The sequence below is a fragment of the Hemicordylus capensis genome, chromosome 3 (assembly GCF_027244095.1).
Source record: "Hemicordylus capensis ecotype Gifberg chromosome 3, rHemCap1.1.pri, whole genome shotgun sequence".
Classification (NCBI taxonomy): Eukaryota; Metazoa; Chordata; class Lepidosauria; order Squamata; family Cordylidae; genus Hemicordylus; species Hemicordylus capensis.
This window is the reverse complement of record NC_069659.1, coordinates 297,936,774-297,955,960: the sequence shown is the minus strand read 5'-3', so window position 1 is coordinate 297,955,960 and position 19,187 is coordinate 297,936,774. Positions and strand designations below refer to the sequence as shown.

The 19,187-nt window shown below is 44.4% G+C and overlaps 1 protein-coding gene across 1 annotated transcript in view; it reads left to right on the top strand.

The window, feature by feature from the left end:
- Positions 1-530: 530 nt before the first annotated feature.
- The window catches only part of TF (transferrin), a 45,550-nt gene continuing 26,893 nt past the window's right edge, over positions 531-19,187 (top strand). Inside the window, exons 1-7 of the mRNA XM_053311079.1 lie at positions 531-711; positions 2,699-2,853; positions 5,317-5,428; positions 6,339-6,530; positions 9,046-9,184; positions 13,136-13,191; positions 18,923-19,095. Coding sequence (XP_053167054.1) covers positions 669-711; positions 2,699-2,853; positions 5,317-5,428; positions 6,339-6,530; positions 9,046-9,184; positions 13,136-13,191; positions 18,923-19,095 — 870 coding nt within the window. The 5' untranslated portion in view covers positions 531-668. The remainder of the gene's footprint in view (positions 712-2,698; positions 2,854-5,316; positions 5,429-6,338; positions 6,531-9,045; positions 9,185-13,135; positions 13,192-18,922; positions 19,096-19,187) is intronic.

Genomic DNA, 19,187 nt, shown 5'->3' with positions numbered 1-19,187 from the left:
TCCCCATGGAGACCATGTTGTCTTCCAAAGAAGATGTCCTTGAGGGTCCCACAGTCCTTAGTAGCATATTTTTGGGAGGCACAGTGAGCCCCAGAGGGAATGGGAAATTGGCAAAAACCACCCTTTCCCCATTGTATCTGCCAAATATTTTTCAGTACATTCAAGACTAGCTTGGATGTCAGCCAATAATTGTTAAAAGAGTAAGATTGCTTTAATTCAGAGCCCGCTCCCACAAGGTCTTCTGTAGCACACCTTTCCAACAATAAGACTGAAGTAACTTTTAAAAAACACAAACCAAAACCCTGCCAATTTAATTGCATTTCAGGTAAAGGAAGAATTAAAATGACATGGGGGAATTTCCCATTTTCAGACCCTGTTTCAACCGCTTTGTCTCTTCCCATCAATGCCTGCCTGCATGGCTCTGTGAATTCAGTGCCAAATTGAAATTCTTCCTGCAAATGGGCTGGTTTGAAGGAGAGCCAGGAGTTATTGGGCAACAAGGGAGGACAAACACACTTGGGTCACTGCTTCTGCTAACACTGCAGAGTCCACACTCTCTATAAAAAGAGAAGGCAGCTGAGTCAAAAGCCTTCACAGACGCTGTGGGAGCCGTCTGTGACTGACACCTTTGTAACACCTGCCTGAAAGCCTCTGGAGAGAAAAGGAAGATGAAACTCATTCTCCAAGCCACACTGTTCATTGGGCTGCTGGGTAAGTGACTGCAGACTTGCAGGTTTAAAGTGGGATGGCAAAAGAAGGCATTTCCAGGTGCTGCAAAATGGAGCTAGAGAATCAACATTTCTGCAGCTCATTGAAAGGCAAACCTTTAAAAGAATGCAATATTTATTGATGGCACACTTTTCTTTTAAGAAACCAAGCCACTGAATGGCTAAACTTTCAAAACAGTGTCATCTGAAAAGCAACAAAGTTCTAGACTGGTGTGGCTTTTTCAATGGTCTCTCGGCAATCCCTATCTTTTTTGAGGGCTTGGTCCAAACACTGACCTTGCTGACTTTCAGATCTGAGCTCCTGTTTAACAGATGAACAAGCTTCGATTTAAGCACATGCTGAACTTTAAGCCTGAGTTTCTTTTTTTAAGACATTAACACTTAATCACACAGTTCAGCTTGTGCTAAGTACAGTGAATACTGAGGTAGGACTTAATGAATATTTGCTGTAAACAAAGGGCAACAATAGCATTATTAAGCCAAAGTGATGTGGTTGTAGCAGGGGAAATAAGTGCAGAAATAAGCGTTTCCTGGCCAGCGGGAATGCACATTTCCAAACCGGTGTTTTCTAAAGTAAAGAAGATGTGGGGTGAGGGGAGAACTGTAGGAGAGATCTGGTGACTGAGAGATGGTGACTGAGAGATGGTCTTTCTGCACCTGCCAATTTTCCGGCGGAGGGGGGCATGTTAAAATGCAGCACCAGGAGGGGTTTGCAGGAGGGGGAAAATGATGGGGTGGAGAAAGGATTAAACACCCCTTTCCTGACCTCTGCTCTGCCTCTGCAATCCCCTTGGCACCTCTGCATTAGCGTTCTGAGAGAAACAGATGGTGGAGAACCCTTTGTCATAGGTGGGGCCAGAAGGGGGCTGAGAAGGGGACAAGAACTCACAAACAAGTCAATTGCCCCTCTGCTTTCTCCCCATTCCTGGACCTCTGGTGTAACTGGAAGGAAAGGCACATTTCATATTACATACTTCAAAGTTTTTCTTTATCATCCATCCTTATATACAAGAAGTATCAAAATGAATATATATAAAAACAGAACAATATATAAAGAATAGTTCCCCAAGGGCTCACATTAATTGACATTCAGGGTGGGACCATTCATATGAAATACATCATGATTTTCCTCTCAGAAACCTAGCATGTGGGGCAAAGTTGCTTCTCACAAATGAACAGTCTCTTCTGAGCCTACCCAATTTTTTTTAAATGCCCTGCATTTGCCTTGTAATGTGCACTTTCACACAGAGTTGAACAGCCTCTGTAAAACCATTGTTCTCAACCTGTGTGAGTACTGTGGTAGCCTGGAAGTTTGGAAACAATAAATACCACGAGTTGGTAACATTACTTGCCTCAGAAAGAAAAACAGATAGATGTGGAAGAATTCTATATGAAACCTTTATATCTGAACAGCCTACTTTATAGTGCTTTTGGTGAAAACTATTCATCTGATTATTTCAGCCTGTGGAAAATAGAGGTGTTTGGGGTTTTTTTTTAATACACTGTGATCATATTGTGACTGCTCTGTAGAATGTGATTGTTCAGCCATCATGGATGGCTACTGGCTATTGATTGTGATGTCATTTGTGACAGCAGCATAACACTGGTACATTTTGTGGGCTTTAATATTTAAATTGTCTTTTTAAAAGAAATATTCAGTGTTCTTAGTGGGCATATGCTCTCTCAGTGTGCATATGTCATGTTGGAGCGAGGCCAACAATACAGATTTATTTATTAGATGTATCAGGGGGCTCACAATCTTGATAAATTGCTATAGAGTCAATTTTTAGAATGTGAGCCCTTTGGAGAAAGGGAGCCTTCTTATTTATTTATTAATTCTCTGTGTAAACCACCCTGAGCCATTTTTGGAAGGGCGGTATAGAAATCAAAATTTTTATTATTACTATTATTATTAAACATTTCAAACAAAACAACAAAAAACATTATCTCCTCCTTCATTTTCTTCACAGCATTGTGTCCTGCAACTGCCCCAGTGAGATGGTGCACAACATCTGATCCTGAGCAAGCAAAATGTTTAAATCTGAAGGAGTGCTTAAAGTCGGAGTTCCCACATTTGAACTGTGTGAGGAGAGCTGACCCCCATGACTGCATAAGGGCCATTAAAGTAAGTGACCAGTGGAAGCCGGACATGAATGCGAGGGGACATCCCTGAGTTCAGCGTACAAGACAAGGCATGCCACTGTTCTTCACTGTGTAGCCTACGGGCCAATGGCGGCCCACACAGACCTCAGTGGTGGCCCCGGCTTGCCTCTCCCTCTTCTCCTCCTGCCACCCTAGTCTCCTTGGCCACTACATGCTTTGTCTCTCTTTCTTGCTCTCCTCCTGCGTGTACTCTCCCTCCCTCTCTCTCCTGCCCCGTTGCTGCTACCGTAGCCACCACACTCACTCTCTTTCCTTCTCTCTCTTGCTCTCCTCCTCCTGTTGCCATGGGCGCTGTTTCTCTCTCACTTGCTACTGCCCCCACTGCATGCATGCCGTCACTCCCTTTAGCTCTCTTCCTCCTTTTTTGTTGCTGTGTGCACACTTCTCTTTCCCTCTCCCTTTCCACTGTCGCGGTCACCACACACTCGCTCTGTCTCCTCTAGCTTGCTGCCCTCCTCCTCCTCCTCCTCCTCCTCTCCCTCTCACCACTTTGGCCATGGTCACTGTCCTTGCTCCCCCCTGCGCCATAGAATGAGCTCTCTTGGCGGCCCAACCTCCCCTCCATAGAGCAAACCCTCTTGGCAGCTGCGGCCTCCAGTTTAAAAACAGTGAAGATCTTGGAGCTACTGTATGTTTCCCCTAATGGATCTATCAACCATGCAGAGTATGGTTAATCTCAAAACTAATGGCTGACGTGATGTGCAGTCTCACCGAGGGCTGGGGGGCATGACAGTACTGCTGCTGTGGTCATGAAAGCAGCAGCGTCACTGGGGAGGATGGCAGTTGTGCTACCAGTGTTACCACAGTTTGTCCTATTCACCACAAAGGGAGAAACTACGGCAATGCTGGTGGCGCAACTGGTGCTACTGTTTCTTTAGTGCCAGTTGCGGACCCCAGAGGGGCCACTGCTTTCATGTCCACAGCAGCGGCGTAGCCATGGCCTCCCAGTCCCCATTGAGACTGTCAGTGAATAGCTCCCAGGGTGAGGTCAGAGAAGAGATAATGGGAGACAACCTGGTGGACCAGTGGCAGAGCAGAAAAGAATCTAACTGGTTATGCCTGATGCGTCTGTTATGCAGAGCTGTCCTGAACTTGAGATTTGGGCCCAGGGATAGCTCCCCCATGAGGCCAATTAAAGCACCAGCCTCAGGCCATGCGGACGCTCTGTGGTAGACACTCCCTCACCTGCCTGCTGCTGCCAACCCCACCTCAATTCTGCTGATCCCACCACTTCTATTTTAATTCCCCCGTCACTATTCCTGTCCCTTTGAATGGTAAACTTCAAAGCTGGTCCTACAAAGACTTGTTTTACGATTGTCAGACTAGCTTTGGAATTTACTTGTTTTTTAGACTCCAGTACTGGTTGGCTACTGCCAGAACATGGCCTTAGTGGTCAGACTAGTAAAACAATGGCCAGCTGGCAGCCTAAAGCAGAGTCTAAGACTACTAAATTCCTGAAGAAATTGCCCAATGATTTATTGGGCTCTGTTCTCAAGCTCAGGATAGTTCTGTTGTTCCTCTTTGGCACTGCAAGGAAGAGTGCAAAATAAGAAAGTCCACATTAATTTCTGGTTGCAGTATGACTTATGAAAAAATATATAACTGTCTTCCACTGAGACAATCTATGGGTCTATCTGGGTCTGTCATCCCTGTCTAGCAGTAGCCGCTCTCCAGGGTTTCAGACAAGGGTTTTCCCCAGCCTTACCTGGAGCTTTCCCAGACAGCAGGCTTCACCGCATGTTTACTGAGAGGCTTTACTGTGAATTCAAAGTTGCCCCCCAAACCTCATGAAAAATGTGGATTTTTTTACTTTGAATATACATCGGGCTGCACTCTAACACACAATAAAAACAACAACCCCGAATTGTGTGTGAAGTGCTCCTCAGTAGCTCAGAGGGACTATTAGGGGTAAATCCGGATGGCACGTGATTGCACCCCCTCCATTCCAGAGGCGATATGAACTAAAAGCCAGATGTGAACAACTCCCTGGAGATGCTAGGCCTGTACTTGGGCCCTCCTGTTTCCAAAGTGTGTGTTTTGCCAGTGACCTATGGCCCCATCCCAAAGAATGGGCTGAGTATTAAGACTTGAATGGTGTCATTATGTTTCCATCCCCTCTTATTTATGTTGCTTCTGTGATCTAGTGCAGGTGGAGGAGTTTCAATGCTATGTTCTCAGGAGTGTAGTGACAATGGGGCAAATAGGGGTAGTGCCCTGTAAATGATTTCTGTCCCCATATGATGTTTTTTGCCAGAAAACTCCTTTATGGTAACCTGTCTCCCAATCCTCTACACACACTTGATCTTAGCCAAGAGGCAGAGAACCCCAGCCTTCTTGCCTGCTCCACTGTTTATCTCTGCTCTCCCCATGGAAAATGTTTATCTACATCCTTGTCCTCGTCTCTCTACTTTTGTGTGCTTTTCAGGATTCTGAGGCAGATGCTGTCTCTCTAGATGGTGGTCATATTTATGATGCAGGCCTGTCCCCTAACAGCCTGAAGCCTGTTGCAGCTGAGGTTTATCACGGAGATGGTAAAGGTAAATTTGAACAGGGCCTACTCTGAGACTTCATAAAACGTCAGCACGCAATGAACATTTCCCCATCACACTATTGCTAGTTGGGAATATGCAGTGCGACCAATGTTAAAATGGCATAAGCGGGGGAGGGGACAGGAAGGGGCAGCGGCTCATGAAACTGCCTTATACAGAGTCAGACGACTTGGCTATTTAGCCCAGTATTGGCTACTACAGCTTTCAGAAGCTCTCCAAGGTCTCGGGCAGGCGAGCTTCTTAGCTCAGCAGCTGAGAAGACCCTCTTAGGCGGAGAAAGCAGGGACTGGACTTGGAGTCTTCTCCATGTGAAATATGCACTCCAGCACTGAGCTATGGGCTGGTCCCTGGCCCACACTTCCCCAGGCATGGAAGAAAATACGGTCTGAATGTGTAATTCCAAAGTGCAGTCTGACCATGAGTATGACTAGGTCACTGTGCCACATCAGAAAGCAACATGGAGGCACAGCAGAAACTCTCTTTTTCATTCAGCCTTCCCTCTTGAGTTCTGAAAATGCTGCAGCAGAATACCCCACTGGCCAAGGTAGCTGCATTGCTATTGAGCAGAAGTTAGTCTATCTCAAGGTGGATCCCTGTCCATCCTATTTCCAAATCTGACCATCCACTATTGCATTTGATGTGGTCAGTTCACTGCATTAACACTGCAAGCAGATACACCAATAGTCCCATTCATTATCTTCCATGACAAACAGATTCCACCAGTTTTGCTCAGGACAAGTTGCTGTCTCCTGTATGGTGTAAGTGGAGTGAATCTAACCTGATAATTCTCTAGCATGCTGTTTGTAATCAAAGCAAGCATGAACCACAAGCAGCAGCAAGAAAGCTTTTTGCTGCCACACAAGAATGTGTCTGCTTTCTCTCTCTCTCTCCATGTCAGAAACTACCACCGGCTATTATGCTGTTGCTGTGGTGAGGAAAGGAACAGTCACTTCACTGGCTGGTCTTAAAGGGAAGAAATCTTGCCACACTGGCTTCGGCAGATCTGCAGGCTGGAACATCCCAGTGGCTAAGCTGATTGAATGCCGTTGTATTGACTGGATGGGACCAGAAACAGAACCTGTAGAGAAACGTAAGTTGCATGGTGAAGACACAAGTTCAGCAACATTACTGAACTGGAGTGAGCAAGAAATGTCAAGGAGAAGGTCACGAGGACTGCTATAAGGTAGGGATGTGCACAGAACCGGCAGTTCCTCCAGTTCGACGGCAGTGGGGGTGCCACTTGAATAGCGGGGGAGGGTGCACTTACCCCTCCCGCCACTTTCGCCCTGCCGGCATCCATTTTTGAAAAGTTCATCAGGCAGCAGTGTACCTCCCTGATGACCCGTTGCCCCCGTTGTCCAGATATAACTGGAAGTCCCCAACACACTTGCGTACATGTGATGTGCTTGTACCCATGCCGGCATGGACAGGTGCATTGGGGACTTCTGGTTATATCCGGTTATATCCAGACAGGGCGGCAGGGAGGTACGCTGCCGCCCTGATGAGCTTTTCCAAAAATGGACACTGGCGAGGGAAAAGCGGCAGGAGGGGTAAGTGCACCCTCCCCTCCTCTTAAAGCGGCACCCCCACCGCCATTGAACCTCCCCTCTGCAGTTTCATGCACATCCCTACTATCAGGCGACTGGCATTCTCAGGCGGCTACTGAGGGCCTGCTGCCAGTTCCTGCCTGGCCACCTGCATGAAGTGTCCCTCACCTGTGTGCAGTGGCAGCATGACTCTCTCAGTTGGTGCCTCTTCCATCCCATCTGCTCCAGCCACAAACAGCAGCTTGCCACTAGGAGCCCTTGTGATGACTTAGGGGCCTCTAGAGGCAAAACTCAATTTGTGGATGGGACGGAGGGGAGAGGAGGTGAAAGAGCATGCATTGCTCTTAGCTTCATTGGTGCTGAAGAAGTCCATGGAGAGGTTGGGGAATTGAGGGAAGAGGAAGGAGGAATGGAGAAGAAGCTTTACTAATGCCACTGCCTTAGCAGCAGAACCAGTCCCTCCATCAACACAAAGATAAGCCCCACCACAAATACAGGGGCACCTGTTGTTGCTGTCAGCCAACATGTTGCACAGTCTTACACGGGTGTTTCTGATCAGACTGTGCTGCAGTGGCATCTAAGGAAGAACCAGTGGTCTTGAGCAAGAGTGCACAGTGTACAGATATTTAAAAGTTGTGCACTGGCACTTTGGGAGTGTGACTTCCATTGTTTCCGATAGAAGCTGCGTTCCCAAAGTGCAGGTGCACAGCTTTAAGTAGCTGTGCTTTTGTGCAAGATCACCAGCACTTCTTTAGATGCCCACAGCTGTGTGGACTGATGCATAAGACTGTAGTAATAATAAATATGTGTGTGTGTTTCCTAGTCCCAAAGGGTTCACAGTCTAAAAGCCCCAAAGGTCCCACAGTCTAAAACACAAAGCAGACAGCAGGAACAGCCACTGGAGGGGTGCTGTGCCATGGTTGAATAGGGCCAGTAGCTCTCCCCCTGCTAAATATAAAGAGAAATGGCATTTTGAAGGGTGCCTCTTTGCCCAGTTAACATCCCTCCCCAGAGGTTGGTTTCCTGAGGGTCCCCTCAACCCTGGAGCCAGCCCTGAAGGTCATGTTTATGCAGTTCTTTCTGGTAAGTTCTGGAAGATTTTGCTCCCTGTTTGACTGGCAGCAACAAAAAGACAAATGAGCTGTGATGAGTTGGAGGGAAAGTGCTTTTTGGTTTGGTGATATGAGTGTCGTAGGCTGGAGCCAACTACATCAGAATTATGAAATGGACTGAAAAAGTGGTGGGTATGTGTACACATGGGTTGATGTACACTCTCCAGGAATGCCGTGTGCTCTTTACCCTGTTTTAAAGTGGAACACTTCTTGTTCTCTCCTGTATAAACATTAACTGTGCAATGGTGCACCAACCTAACGATGGTGCATGCACGCAATTTGTGCAAATGCAAAAATTTGCATAACACAAGAATAAGCCAACTGGAAATAATAAGCTTACTCTCATGTAATGCAAATTATGTAAACTTTTGTCTTTGTGCTGTTTGTGCAGTTGTACAACTTGCATGCACGCACCATTGCTGGGCTCACATACTGTTGTGCAGTATGTTACTCAACATTCAGATGTACCTGGCATAAAAGCCAGAGTAAATCCAAGACCTTTTATTGCCTCACCTGCAGAAACTGAATGGAGAAGTGCACCTTGGGCTCTCCCACAGCACTGCAGAAGCTTCTGGGGTGCCTCTCTCCACTTGCATGCAGCTTCTGCCCAAGGAGCTGCATACAATTTGAGATATGCATCCCAGCATGTGTTGTGACATCATGGCAGCTTTTAGTGTATATCTCTTGGACTCCATGCTGCATCTGCTTCCTAACAAAGGGTGAGAGCCATCCCTAAATACAAATAAAACAAATATTTATAGACTGCTTTTCGACAAAAGTTCCCAAAGCGGTTTACATACTTATAAATAAATAAATATTTAGCCCCAACAAGAAACAGCTTGGAACGCTTCTAGCCAAGCTATTCCCAATAAAAGTAATATGAGAGAGCACCATTTCCTAAAAGGGAGCCTGCCAATGACCTGCCTGTTTGTTTTTTCCTTTGCAGCTATAGCGAAATTCTTCTCAGCCGGCTGTGTCCCAGGTATCCCTCCAACAGAACAAAATTTGTGCCGCTTATGTTCCGGAACAGGGGCTAACAAATGTTCCCGTAATGATCCCTACGCTGGATATTCTGGAGCATTTCAGTGAGTACCAGCAAGTGTTTTTGTAGATTGCCTTTTGTCTAGTCCTAGTAATTTTAGATGCTTCATAAATCAAGTATGATGATGCAAAAATGCATGTGACTCCAGGACTGAGGCTATGACAAGCTCCCATTTTGATCTGTTCTTTTTCATTACTGACTTTACAAAAATGATGTGATTTAAACAGTTTGTGGAATGTATCCTAAAAGTACTATCAAAGCACATTTCAGCCACATGTAGCCTTTATGTCATGCTGGTGTTTGCCTTTAAAAAAATCTGGCCAGATGTGCATGCCAGTACAGAGTCTTCCATGCCAGTGCATGCCAGTACACAGTTTCCCAAGAAGGAAAAGTGAAATGACATGTTTCCAGAGTAGGGGAGCATTGTTGTGAGTAAGAGAACCTTGCTGCTGTTTGCCAATTTCCAAAGAAGCAAAGATACTAAACAAAGGAGAAACCATGTTCATACATTATGTTGTATGTGCATACATGTGTCTGTACACATGTACATGTGTATGTGTGGACAACTGTATATATGTTCCTGTTAAAAGTTAGCCTGGGTACAGGCCCCCTCAAACGCAGGATACAGATCTTTGTTTGTTTGTTTGTTTGTTCATTCGATTTCTATACCGCCCTTCCAAAAATGGCTCAGGGTGGTTTACACAGAGAAATAATAAATAAATAAGATGGATCCCTGTCCCCAAATGGCTCACAATCTAAAAAGAAACATCAGAGAGACACCAGCAACAGTCACTTGAGGTACAGTGCTGGGGGTGGAGAGGGCCAGTTACTCTCTCCCTGCTAAATAAAGAGAATCACCATGTTAAAAAGGTACCTCTCTGCCAAGTTAGCAGGGGTGAATCTGTGTACACTGTACAGAGATCATATGTGGGTTGAACATAACGTGTGAATAGGGCTAGACTGGTGTAGGTATGGAGGTGTGTTGTTTGCCACTAATTATGTCAGAAACAATATTTCGTAGATGCTTTTAACACTTGCAGAACCACATTTCACATGGCAATCACAACAGCAATGACTGTGTGTGTAAAGTATTGCAAAATCTGCATAACCAAAATGTAGCCTTGAAGAAAGGCATGATAATTGTACAACATTTAAACAAAATTTTATTTATTGTGCTAAAAAAAAAGATGATGGGAGGCCCTCAGTTGTCTGCATGGCACTGATGGGGCATTGCAATCAACACTTCAAAATCTCATCACATGTTTATTATCTAATTGACATTCCACGATATAAAGGAAAACAGTTTCAGTAATACCTACTGTGGAAGAAACAAGTTTCACAAATGTAATTGATCACCTTCAAATCAGACTTTATAGCGCTTCTAAATACACTTCAGCTGAAAGCGAGTAAAGAGCTAAACAGGCTCAAGGCTACGTTTGTCAAATATATTTATACAAATTATTTTCAGTGTATGTACAAGCATCTGCTGATACATTGCTCATGACTGACAAGACATGAGAAATTTCATTGTTTTGCAACAGTTACAACAGACCAGCCCATTCGGCTTAGCTTATGTTAGAGCAAATATGCTTCTGTTCATAGCCTTACTATTAGTTACATTTCTACAGCAACATTCTCTGTCTATTGTCTTACAGCTTAGCTGAGACATCTATTCATGCCAGCAAAAAATGTACCTTCCCACTGACATTTCTTGTCCTTCAGCACATTTTCTTTACTTCCTAATACACTTTACAGAGACAGGCCTAGAGGTTTTTGTTTGTTTGTTTGTTTTTTAAAATATACTCTTCCACACTACTATACATCAATATTTAGGGGTGGGGTTGGGGGGATCGCATTTTATATGGATGAAATTAACCATATTTTGTTCTGCTGAAGGAAGAGGGACCAAAATGGAATGATTTGATATCAACTAGGAAAAAAACATATCAATTATTTTACTTTAAGTAATTTGCTTCTAGATATATGCTCTTCTTTTCTGATGTTTGTACTAATCCTTTGAGTTAATCTCATATATATATAGACTTCAGATTCTTATGTTTTGTGAAATGCATGTTGTATAATAATACAAAGCATCTTTTTAAAAAGTAAATATAAGGGAAAATATGCTCCACTCTGGTTACTGTGGGTGGAAGAAACTGTCCAGCTGGTTCTTCCTGGTATATAAAGTTTTGCCACTGGGATGTGCCAAGATGCCAGTGTTACCTACAGTGTCTGTGCTGGAACATTAAACTTTGAATGCTTGCTTCCATTTTTAGCCTACTTTCCAGTAGGCTTATGAGATCACCCGGCATTCTGTATGTGTTTCCGTGTGTCCGTCCATGTGTGTCCCCCCATCAACTTTGGAACATCTGGACCAATATGAACCAAATCGGGTACAGTTGTAGGGACACATAGGGACACCTGAATGGCATCATTTGTGATGATGTTATCCACCCTGATTCAAGATGGCAGACATATAAACTTTTGATGTGCAAGTGGGCTAGCTTGTGAACCATTTAACCATTTTGAACCATATTTGCTACAGCTGTAGGGTCACATAGGGATGCCATAATGGCATAGTTTCTGATGGTGTCATCTAACCCAATCCAAGATGGGGGACGTGTAAACATTTGAAGTGTGAGTGGACTAACGTAGACCACCTAACCTATTTGAACCAAATTAGGTACAGTTGTAGTGAGTGACACACAGGGACATCTCAATGGCATAGTCTGTGATGATGTCATCCACCCTGATTCAAGTTGGCACAAACATTTGAGGCGCAAATGGGCTAACTTGTGGACCACCTAATCAATCTGAACCAAATTGAGTCCAGTTGTAGGGATAGTGAAAGGAAAGTAGGCAGATTAGTTCTTACTAGAACAATTTGTTCTTTCTTCTGTTAAGTCTCCCAATGGAACACTCTTCTTCAGAAAAGCCTTTCTAGAACCACAAACCCTCACCTTGTTTTTTCTTCTCTCCACTACTCATCACTGATCTTTGATCACTCCTTCAATGGCTATATAATACAATTTGAAAGACCCCCAGTCAGGGGACATTTCACAATTGTATTTACAGGGTTTAGCTCTGTAGTAGCACTGAGCAAAATTGACAGTAGCTGATATATAGACTAAGCACTTGTGCTGCTAATGCTATGCAGGAACAACAGGGGAGGTAATCTTTTTCACTCTCCCCTTCTTTCTGATGCCCACTGTGACTCCCGAAAATATGTCCCTGAGGGTTGTGCTGCCCTCAGGGAAATAATTTTGAGAGCCACAGTCAATTCCAGATGGAAGAGAATATAGACAAAAATTGCCCCTCTGTCAGAAGCCTGTCTGAGGGGTGTCAAAAACACAGTCGGTCAAGGTTGCTGGAAGCTGGAGGTCTGAGTCTTCAGGCTCAGCTGAAGCAGGCTCACAGAGATGTGTTGGTATCAGCAGCATCCACTGCCTGCTGGCCTTGATTAATAGTGCTTGACTAATTGCGCTCCTCTGACCAGCTGCCAACAATTCAGCATTTATCTTGCTTGTTAAGTAGCCACTTGCTCCATCTAAGTGTTTCCAGCTGTTGCTGGCGATGTTCATATCTCTGTTGCTGGGGTGTTATTGTTTGTACACTCTCCAGCTCCAGCCTTGGCTCTGCATCCCACTTCTGTGCAGCTTCTAACAGCCCCTAGGGAGCTGCAGCCTCAGCTTGGCCTGCCTCAGTTTCTTCCTGCAGCCCGACAGATGAACTCTACTCCTGTTGCTGTGTTGGAGGGTTGCCAACTTCACTATCCAAAGGCAAAGGCATGACACCCTCCCCTGTAGCACCAGTGCAGAGTTCCTGCACCAGTGCTTTGTTAATCTGGACACCAGCCAGTAATAATAGTTTGTAGGTCAGGATTGGTGGCCTGTTTCAAAGATTGATGTCCAGAAGGCTAGAATATTAGTGAGAGTGTATAATACAAAACACAAACATATCATTATTCTCATATCTCCTCCTTCTCTTCTTCTAGGTGTCTGAAAGATGGAGTAGGAGAGGTGGCATTTGTGAAAGACAGAACTGTACTTGGTAAGAATTCACGATAAATCTAGCTGATCTGTTTGCAGGATGATGCAATCCACTCTGCAGATGGAAACCATGGTTTTGAGTGAATCTATGCTGGGTTCCATTTGTTGAGATGGTTGAATGAATGCCAGTGGTATGTGCACAGAAATCAACATGGTTTGGCTTTCTACACACTGTGGCAAAATTTTAAAAAGCTACTCTCACAACAGCATGGGAAAAGCCACAGTGGGCTGAGTTCTGAGCATGCCATTTGACTCAGAATACAGCTGCCATATGTGAAAGAGTAATTACACACCTTATTTTGTTCTTCTCTGTCACTGGTGACTATTCCAAGAGTGCATCCTTCCCACTGGCCATATATGGTTGTAGGCGATGATCTCTGAGGCATCTTACAATTATTTGTCTGTAAGATTAGCTTCCTCCTCTTTTTAAGGCTTAGGTGCTGCTATTCCATAATAGGCAAAACCTCCTACCAATTTATCTAGCACATTTTATTACATACCATTCTGTCATTATGGTCCGTTTGCAGGGCTGGTCACCTTAGGCCTTCCTACAGATGTTGGCCTACTGGTCCCATAATTCCTGGCTCCTGGCCAATGTGGCTGGGGATTATGGAGGTTGCAGTTAAAAAAACAGCTGGGGGTGGGGGCTAAGTTGAGCTGGCCTGATTTAGAGGAAGATATTATTATTAATCATTATTATTATTATTATTATTATTATTATTATTTACATTTTATATCCCGCTCTTCCTCCAAGGAGCCCAGAGCGGTGTACTACATACTTGAGTTTCTCTTTCACAACAACCCTGTGAAGTAGGTTAGGCTGAGAGAGAAGTGACTGGCCCAGAGTCACCCAGCTAGTATCATGGCTGAATGGGGATTTGAACTCATGTCTCCCCAGTCCTAGTCCAGCACTCTAACCACTGCACCACGCTGGCTCTCTTTTCATACACACCATACACACCTTACAGAATTACTGTCATTGAAGGTTGGCCATCCAGTTTCATAGAAACATAGGAATCTGCCATATACTGAGTCAGACCATTGGTCTATTGAGCTCAGTATTGTCTTCACAGAGTGGCAGGGGCTTCTCCAAGGTTGCAGGCAGGAAACTCTCTCAGCCCTAACTTGGAGAATCCAGGGAGGGAACTTGAAACCTTTTTCTCTTCCCAGAATGGCTCCATCCCCTGAGGGGGAAATCTTACCGTGCTCACACTTCTAGTCTCCCATTCATATGCAACCAGGGTGGACCCTGCTTAGCTATGACAAGGCATGCTTGCTACCACAAGACCAGCTCTTCTCTCCAATGTGTCCAAAGTGAAGGGCACTGTTCTCCTCCTCCTTCAAATAAGTATATACTGCTTTTCACCAGTTTTCAATGCAGTTTACATTGAATACATACTAAATAAGATGGCTCCCTGTCCCAAAGAGACTCACAATTTAAAAAGAGATATAAGGTGGACACAAACAGCCACTGGAGGGATGTTGTGCTGGGGATGGATAGGAATATTTGCTCTCCCCCTATTAAACATAAGATAATCACCATTATCAAAGAGGTGCCTGCCTCTTTGCTCAGTTAGCTAAGGGGCCCTCATTGAAACAGTGATCCCAACTGCAGATGCTTTATTCCCCACCCCCCCATAGGAATCAGTGGGAATCATGTAGGCACATGCGGGGAACACCACTGAAATGTTGGATAAGCCTGCTTCTTCCTGCACCTGGTATTCCCAGGTGTCCCAGTAACTGAAGAGCAATCCAGCTACTATTTACACAGAGCCATCCTGGGCTCTGTGAAGAAATGTTGGAGACTGGCTTGAATGAATTAATTCACTGCATTTATGTTTGGACTTTCTGCCAAGGGCTCAAGGCCATTTACAATTTAAAATGCTAGAAATAAAAGGCAGAAAAGACAAAACAAAGGAACAAAAAAATCACCCTCCGACTGGTGCTGGTCTCTTCAGGAACTGATGGTGTGTGCTCCTTGGCCTTGCCTTCCCCCCTTCTGCCTTTTCTTCAGGACAGACAGTTCTTTAACTAGCTCTTGGGGAGAGTAGTTGAATGGAATTTACTTGGTTTAAAATTTATTCACATATAAAATAAAGGAGTGGGAAAAGGTAATTATCATTACTTCTACTACGACTACTATTTCTATACCACGTTTCAATGAAAAATTTGCAAAGCAGTTAATAAACAACAACAATAACAAAAAGATGGTTCTTTGTCCCCAAAGGGCTCACAGTATAAAAATAAACACAAGGTAGACACCAGCAAGAGCGACTGGAAAGTACTGTGCTGGGGCTGAATAGGGCCAGTTGCTCTCCCTCCACTTCATATTAATAAGAGAATTGTTACTTTGAAAGGTGCCCCTTTGGCCAGTTAGCAGGTATACTGTGAAGCAACTGTTTGCATGCTGCATTATTGCATCACTGATGTGGTGTGTGTGTGTGTGTGTGTGTGTGTGTGTGTGTGTAGACAACCATAGTCTTACATAAAATCCATATGCAACATCTGTCCATCATTCTTTTCCTGTCACCTGGGCACTTTCCAGACTAGACCCTACAACGGGGTCAGGATATATCCCGGAAGTGTGCTTCCACACTGACATTGCAGTCCCTATGTGGACAGCAGGGTGCCATTCACATTTCTAATGCCTTGTTTTGAATTTAATCACTGCAATATAGAGCTAGGACGTCATATATCTGGCATAAAAAATTTGCTGTCATTTGGGGTTGTTAGTTGCTGCAAGACTTTCCCCCCTGCTGTTTATGTTTCAAATGCAACTTGCCTGAACGGAGGCATTTTGCTGCTGCTGAGCAGCTAGTCTGGAAAGCACCCAGCCCTGGAGCTCTGCTAACACAGCAATCTTAACTGCTGCCTTGTGAGTTGTATGTGTGTTTGTTTGTTTTAAATCAATTTGTCCAGCTGATGAAGGCATAAGCCGAAATATTCAACTTGAATTTGGTTTCCTCTAACTCTCTGTTGTCAGTCATCTTTTTGTACTCTGTGTGTGTGCCACAGTTACCCACACCTTAGTCACACCATGGCTGGATTACAGTAATGTGCTTTATGTGGGGCTGCCCTTGAAGACTATTCGGAAATTGCAGCTAGTGCAAAATGCGGCAGCTAGGATTTTATCTGGAGCCGCCCGCTGGGATCACATCACACCCATTTTGAAAGAGTTGCACTGGCTGCCAGTTTGTTTCCAGGTCCAATTCAAGGTGCTGGTTTTGACCTTTAAAGCCCTTAACAGTTTGGGCTCTGGATACCTGAGGGACCACCTGCTCCCAAGGGTTGCTGCCTGCTTGACAAGGTCATCAGAAGGGGCTCTGCTCCGGGTGCTAACAATGAGGGAGGCTTGGCTGTCATGCATGCGGGACAGGGCCTTCTCTGTCGCTGTCCCCAGACTTTGGAATGCTCTCCCGGTGGCTATTCACTCCTCGGTCTCCATCATGGCTTTTAGAAAGCATGTGAAAACTTGGCTTTTTACTCAGGCTTTCATGTGATTTTCTCCACTGCTTCTTCTTTGTATTTTGTATGGTTATTTTATGCATGTGTTTTTACATCTTTTTAGTTAGCTCTCTGTTTTTATATTTTAGCTTAATATTTTAATTGTGTAATTTTTATCATCTTATTTTAATTTTTCTATGTGAACCGCCTTAGGGTTGTTTTTAATGAAAGGCGTTATATAAATTTAACAATCAATTAATCAATAAACATACACACTGTTTAATGCATGCAATGCACATACAATCTGAGTAGAGTGTATCTACATACAAATATGTATGCATGTATTTATTCACACATTGGCTGATCCCACTAAACACATGCCCACACACTGGGGAGAAGTGTCCCAGTTGCTAAGAATCTCCTTAGCTCTGTAGCAGTGGTTGCACAAAGGGGAGAGGGGATTTTTGCCAACTTCTTCACTCTTGGAGTGTTTTGCACCCCGCAAAAATATGAACCTGAGGGCTGTACAACCCTCAGGGACATATTTTTGGGTGGCACAGTGCATTATGTTCAGTGCATATACAGTTATATAGTTCCTATGTGTACCCTGCATGTGAGAGGGCCTATATCCAGATTCATATTAAAAATGAACACATCTATAGTCATTCACACAAAATGTATACATAGGTACGCATGTACAACATTATATTTTAATAGGGCTTAAGTCGCAACCATAATTTGGTGCCATGTCTACTGAGGGGATTTACAGATGAGTGATGTACTCATTGCCACTCTTTGTTCATGTAGTTTTTATGGGGCATCTGTATGATGCTGCCCATATCCTGTGTCTTTCCTAGGGCATCCCCATGATATATCTACCTCTTTTGAGACTGCAGAAAATTTGAAGGAATGGAATAGTAGTGCAATCTCCTCAAGTGCAGATGGCCATGGCACTTCTTTGTCTTTTTGAAGAGGCGTGATTTTAACTCGTGCAGTGGCGTTCAGGAGGTTAAGCCCTATAACCAGGCTTCATCATTTCCTTACCTAGGAAATCATTCACACCTTCCTCATTAGATTTCTGGTTATCCTCAGTGCCATTTGAGCACTGTGGGTGTTTCCCCCACACACACTTTTTTCTTTTTTTAAATGTGCGCTACATGCCATATTTCAAATGGAATTGAGGGTGCTGCCTTATATTGAGTCAGACCATTGGTCCATCTAGTTATTATTTGTCTACTCTGACTGGTAGCAGCTCTCTAAGGTTTCCTGCTAGGGACTGAAGCTGGGACCTTTTGCATTCAGGACAGATGCTTTGCCACTGAGCTATGGCCCCATCCCCAATGCAAAGGCAAATGCAGGGCACATGGCTATGGAGTTAGATTAGGTGGTCACATTGGTGTGTGTGTCTCTGTGTGTGTATACATTAAAGTTTAACGATAGCTGTTTCAGGCCAGAGTTCTGCAAGACAGCAATGGCCAGATTCCACGACACATTTAGATGAATCATATTCCTAGTCCGTATCTATGTGCCACAATTTCCTATGAGTTATATGTGAATGATGCCCCCACCCCCCATTCCTGCACCCTAGCTGACTTCATTCATGATTTTTTTTAAAGTGTTATAGAAATCAGTACAGTGAAGATGAATGCTATGAATGAGATTATAGTATTTGTCCTTGGAGATGGGCTTGCATTACAGGCAGCTTGGACAGTGGCGCTCTTACCCCTGGACTTTGGGGCCAAAGTCCAGGGCCTCCACACCCCCTGGGGGCCCCCAAGCCCTCTTATGTCTGTCCTGGGTAGTGTGGTTGCTGCTAGCCCACCCGGCGCCAGGCAGCCAAGTGCGATTATGACATGTGCTGGGTGGATTAGAAACAGAGGGGTGAGTGGGGAAAGAAATAGGTAGAAAGAGAATATGTTCAGTTGTGTGTTGAAATGTTTCTGTTAATGCATACTTGCATAAATATACCTGTTTTACATTCTTACATCCTTGTGAGTTCAGTTGCTGTTTGTGCCCTTAAGATCTCACCTGCTAAAAATACTCTGTGTGTGTGTGTGGGGTGGGGGTGATGCTTAGCTTGCAGCGGGGAGGGGGGCCTCCAAAGGCCTTTAGGTCCAGGCTTCAAAATTACCTAGGTGCACCTCTGAGCTTGGAGCAGTTTTATGGAAAGGTGGATTGTCACCCACATTGTCTTTCCTTAGTCACGGTTTCCTATTTCTCAGCTTTCTGAGTCAAGGGTATCTTACCTTCTGGCTGTACATCTCACTGTCACTCCTCCTCCCTCGCAGACCTTCCTCCAGAAGAAAAGAACCAATATGAGCTGCTCTGTCCCTGCAGTGGCACGAAGTCTATTGAAGAGTATAAATCATGTTACATGGCGAAAATTCCTGCTCATGCTGTGATGGCACGGACGACTGATGGGCGAGCTGAAGAAATCTGGCAATTACTCAATGCAGCACAGGTATTTTTCTGGGTTTCTCAGTGAAATTTAAAGGCCTCTTCTTGAGTATACTGGATTATAGTGTAAACAGTAGTTTGCTTTTTTACACCTCC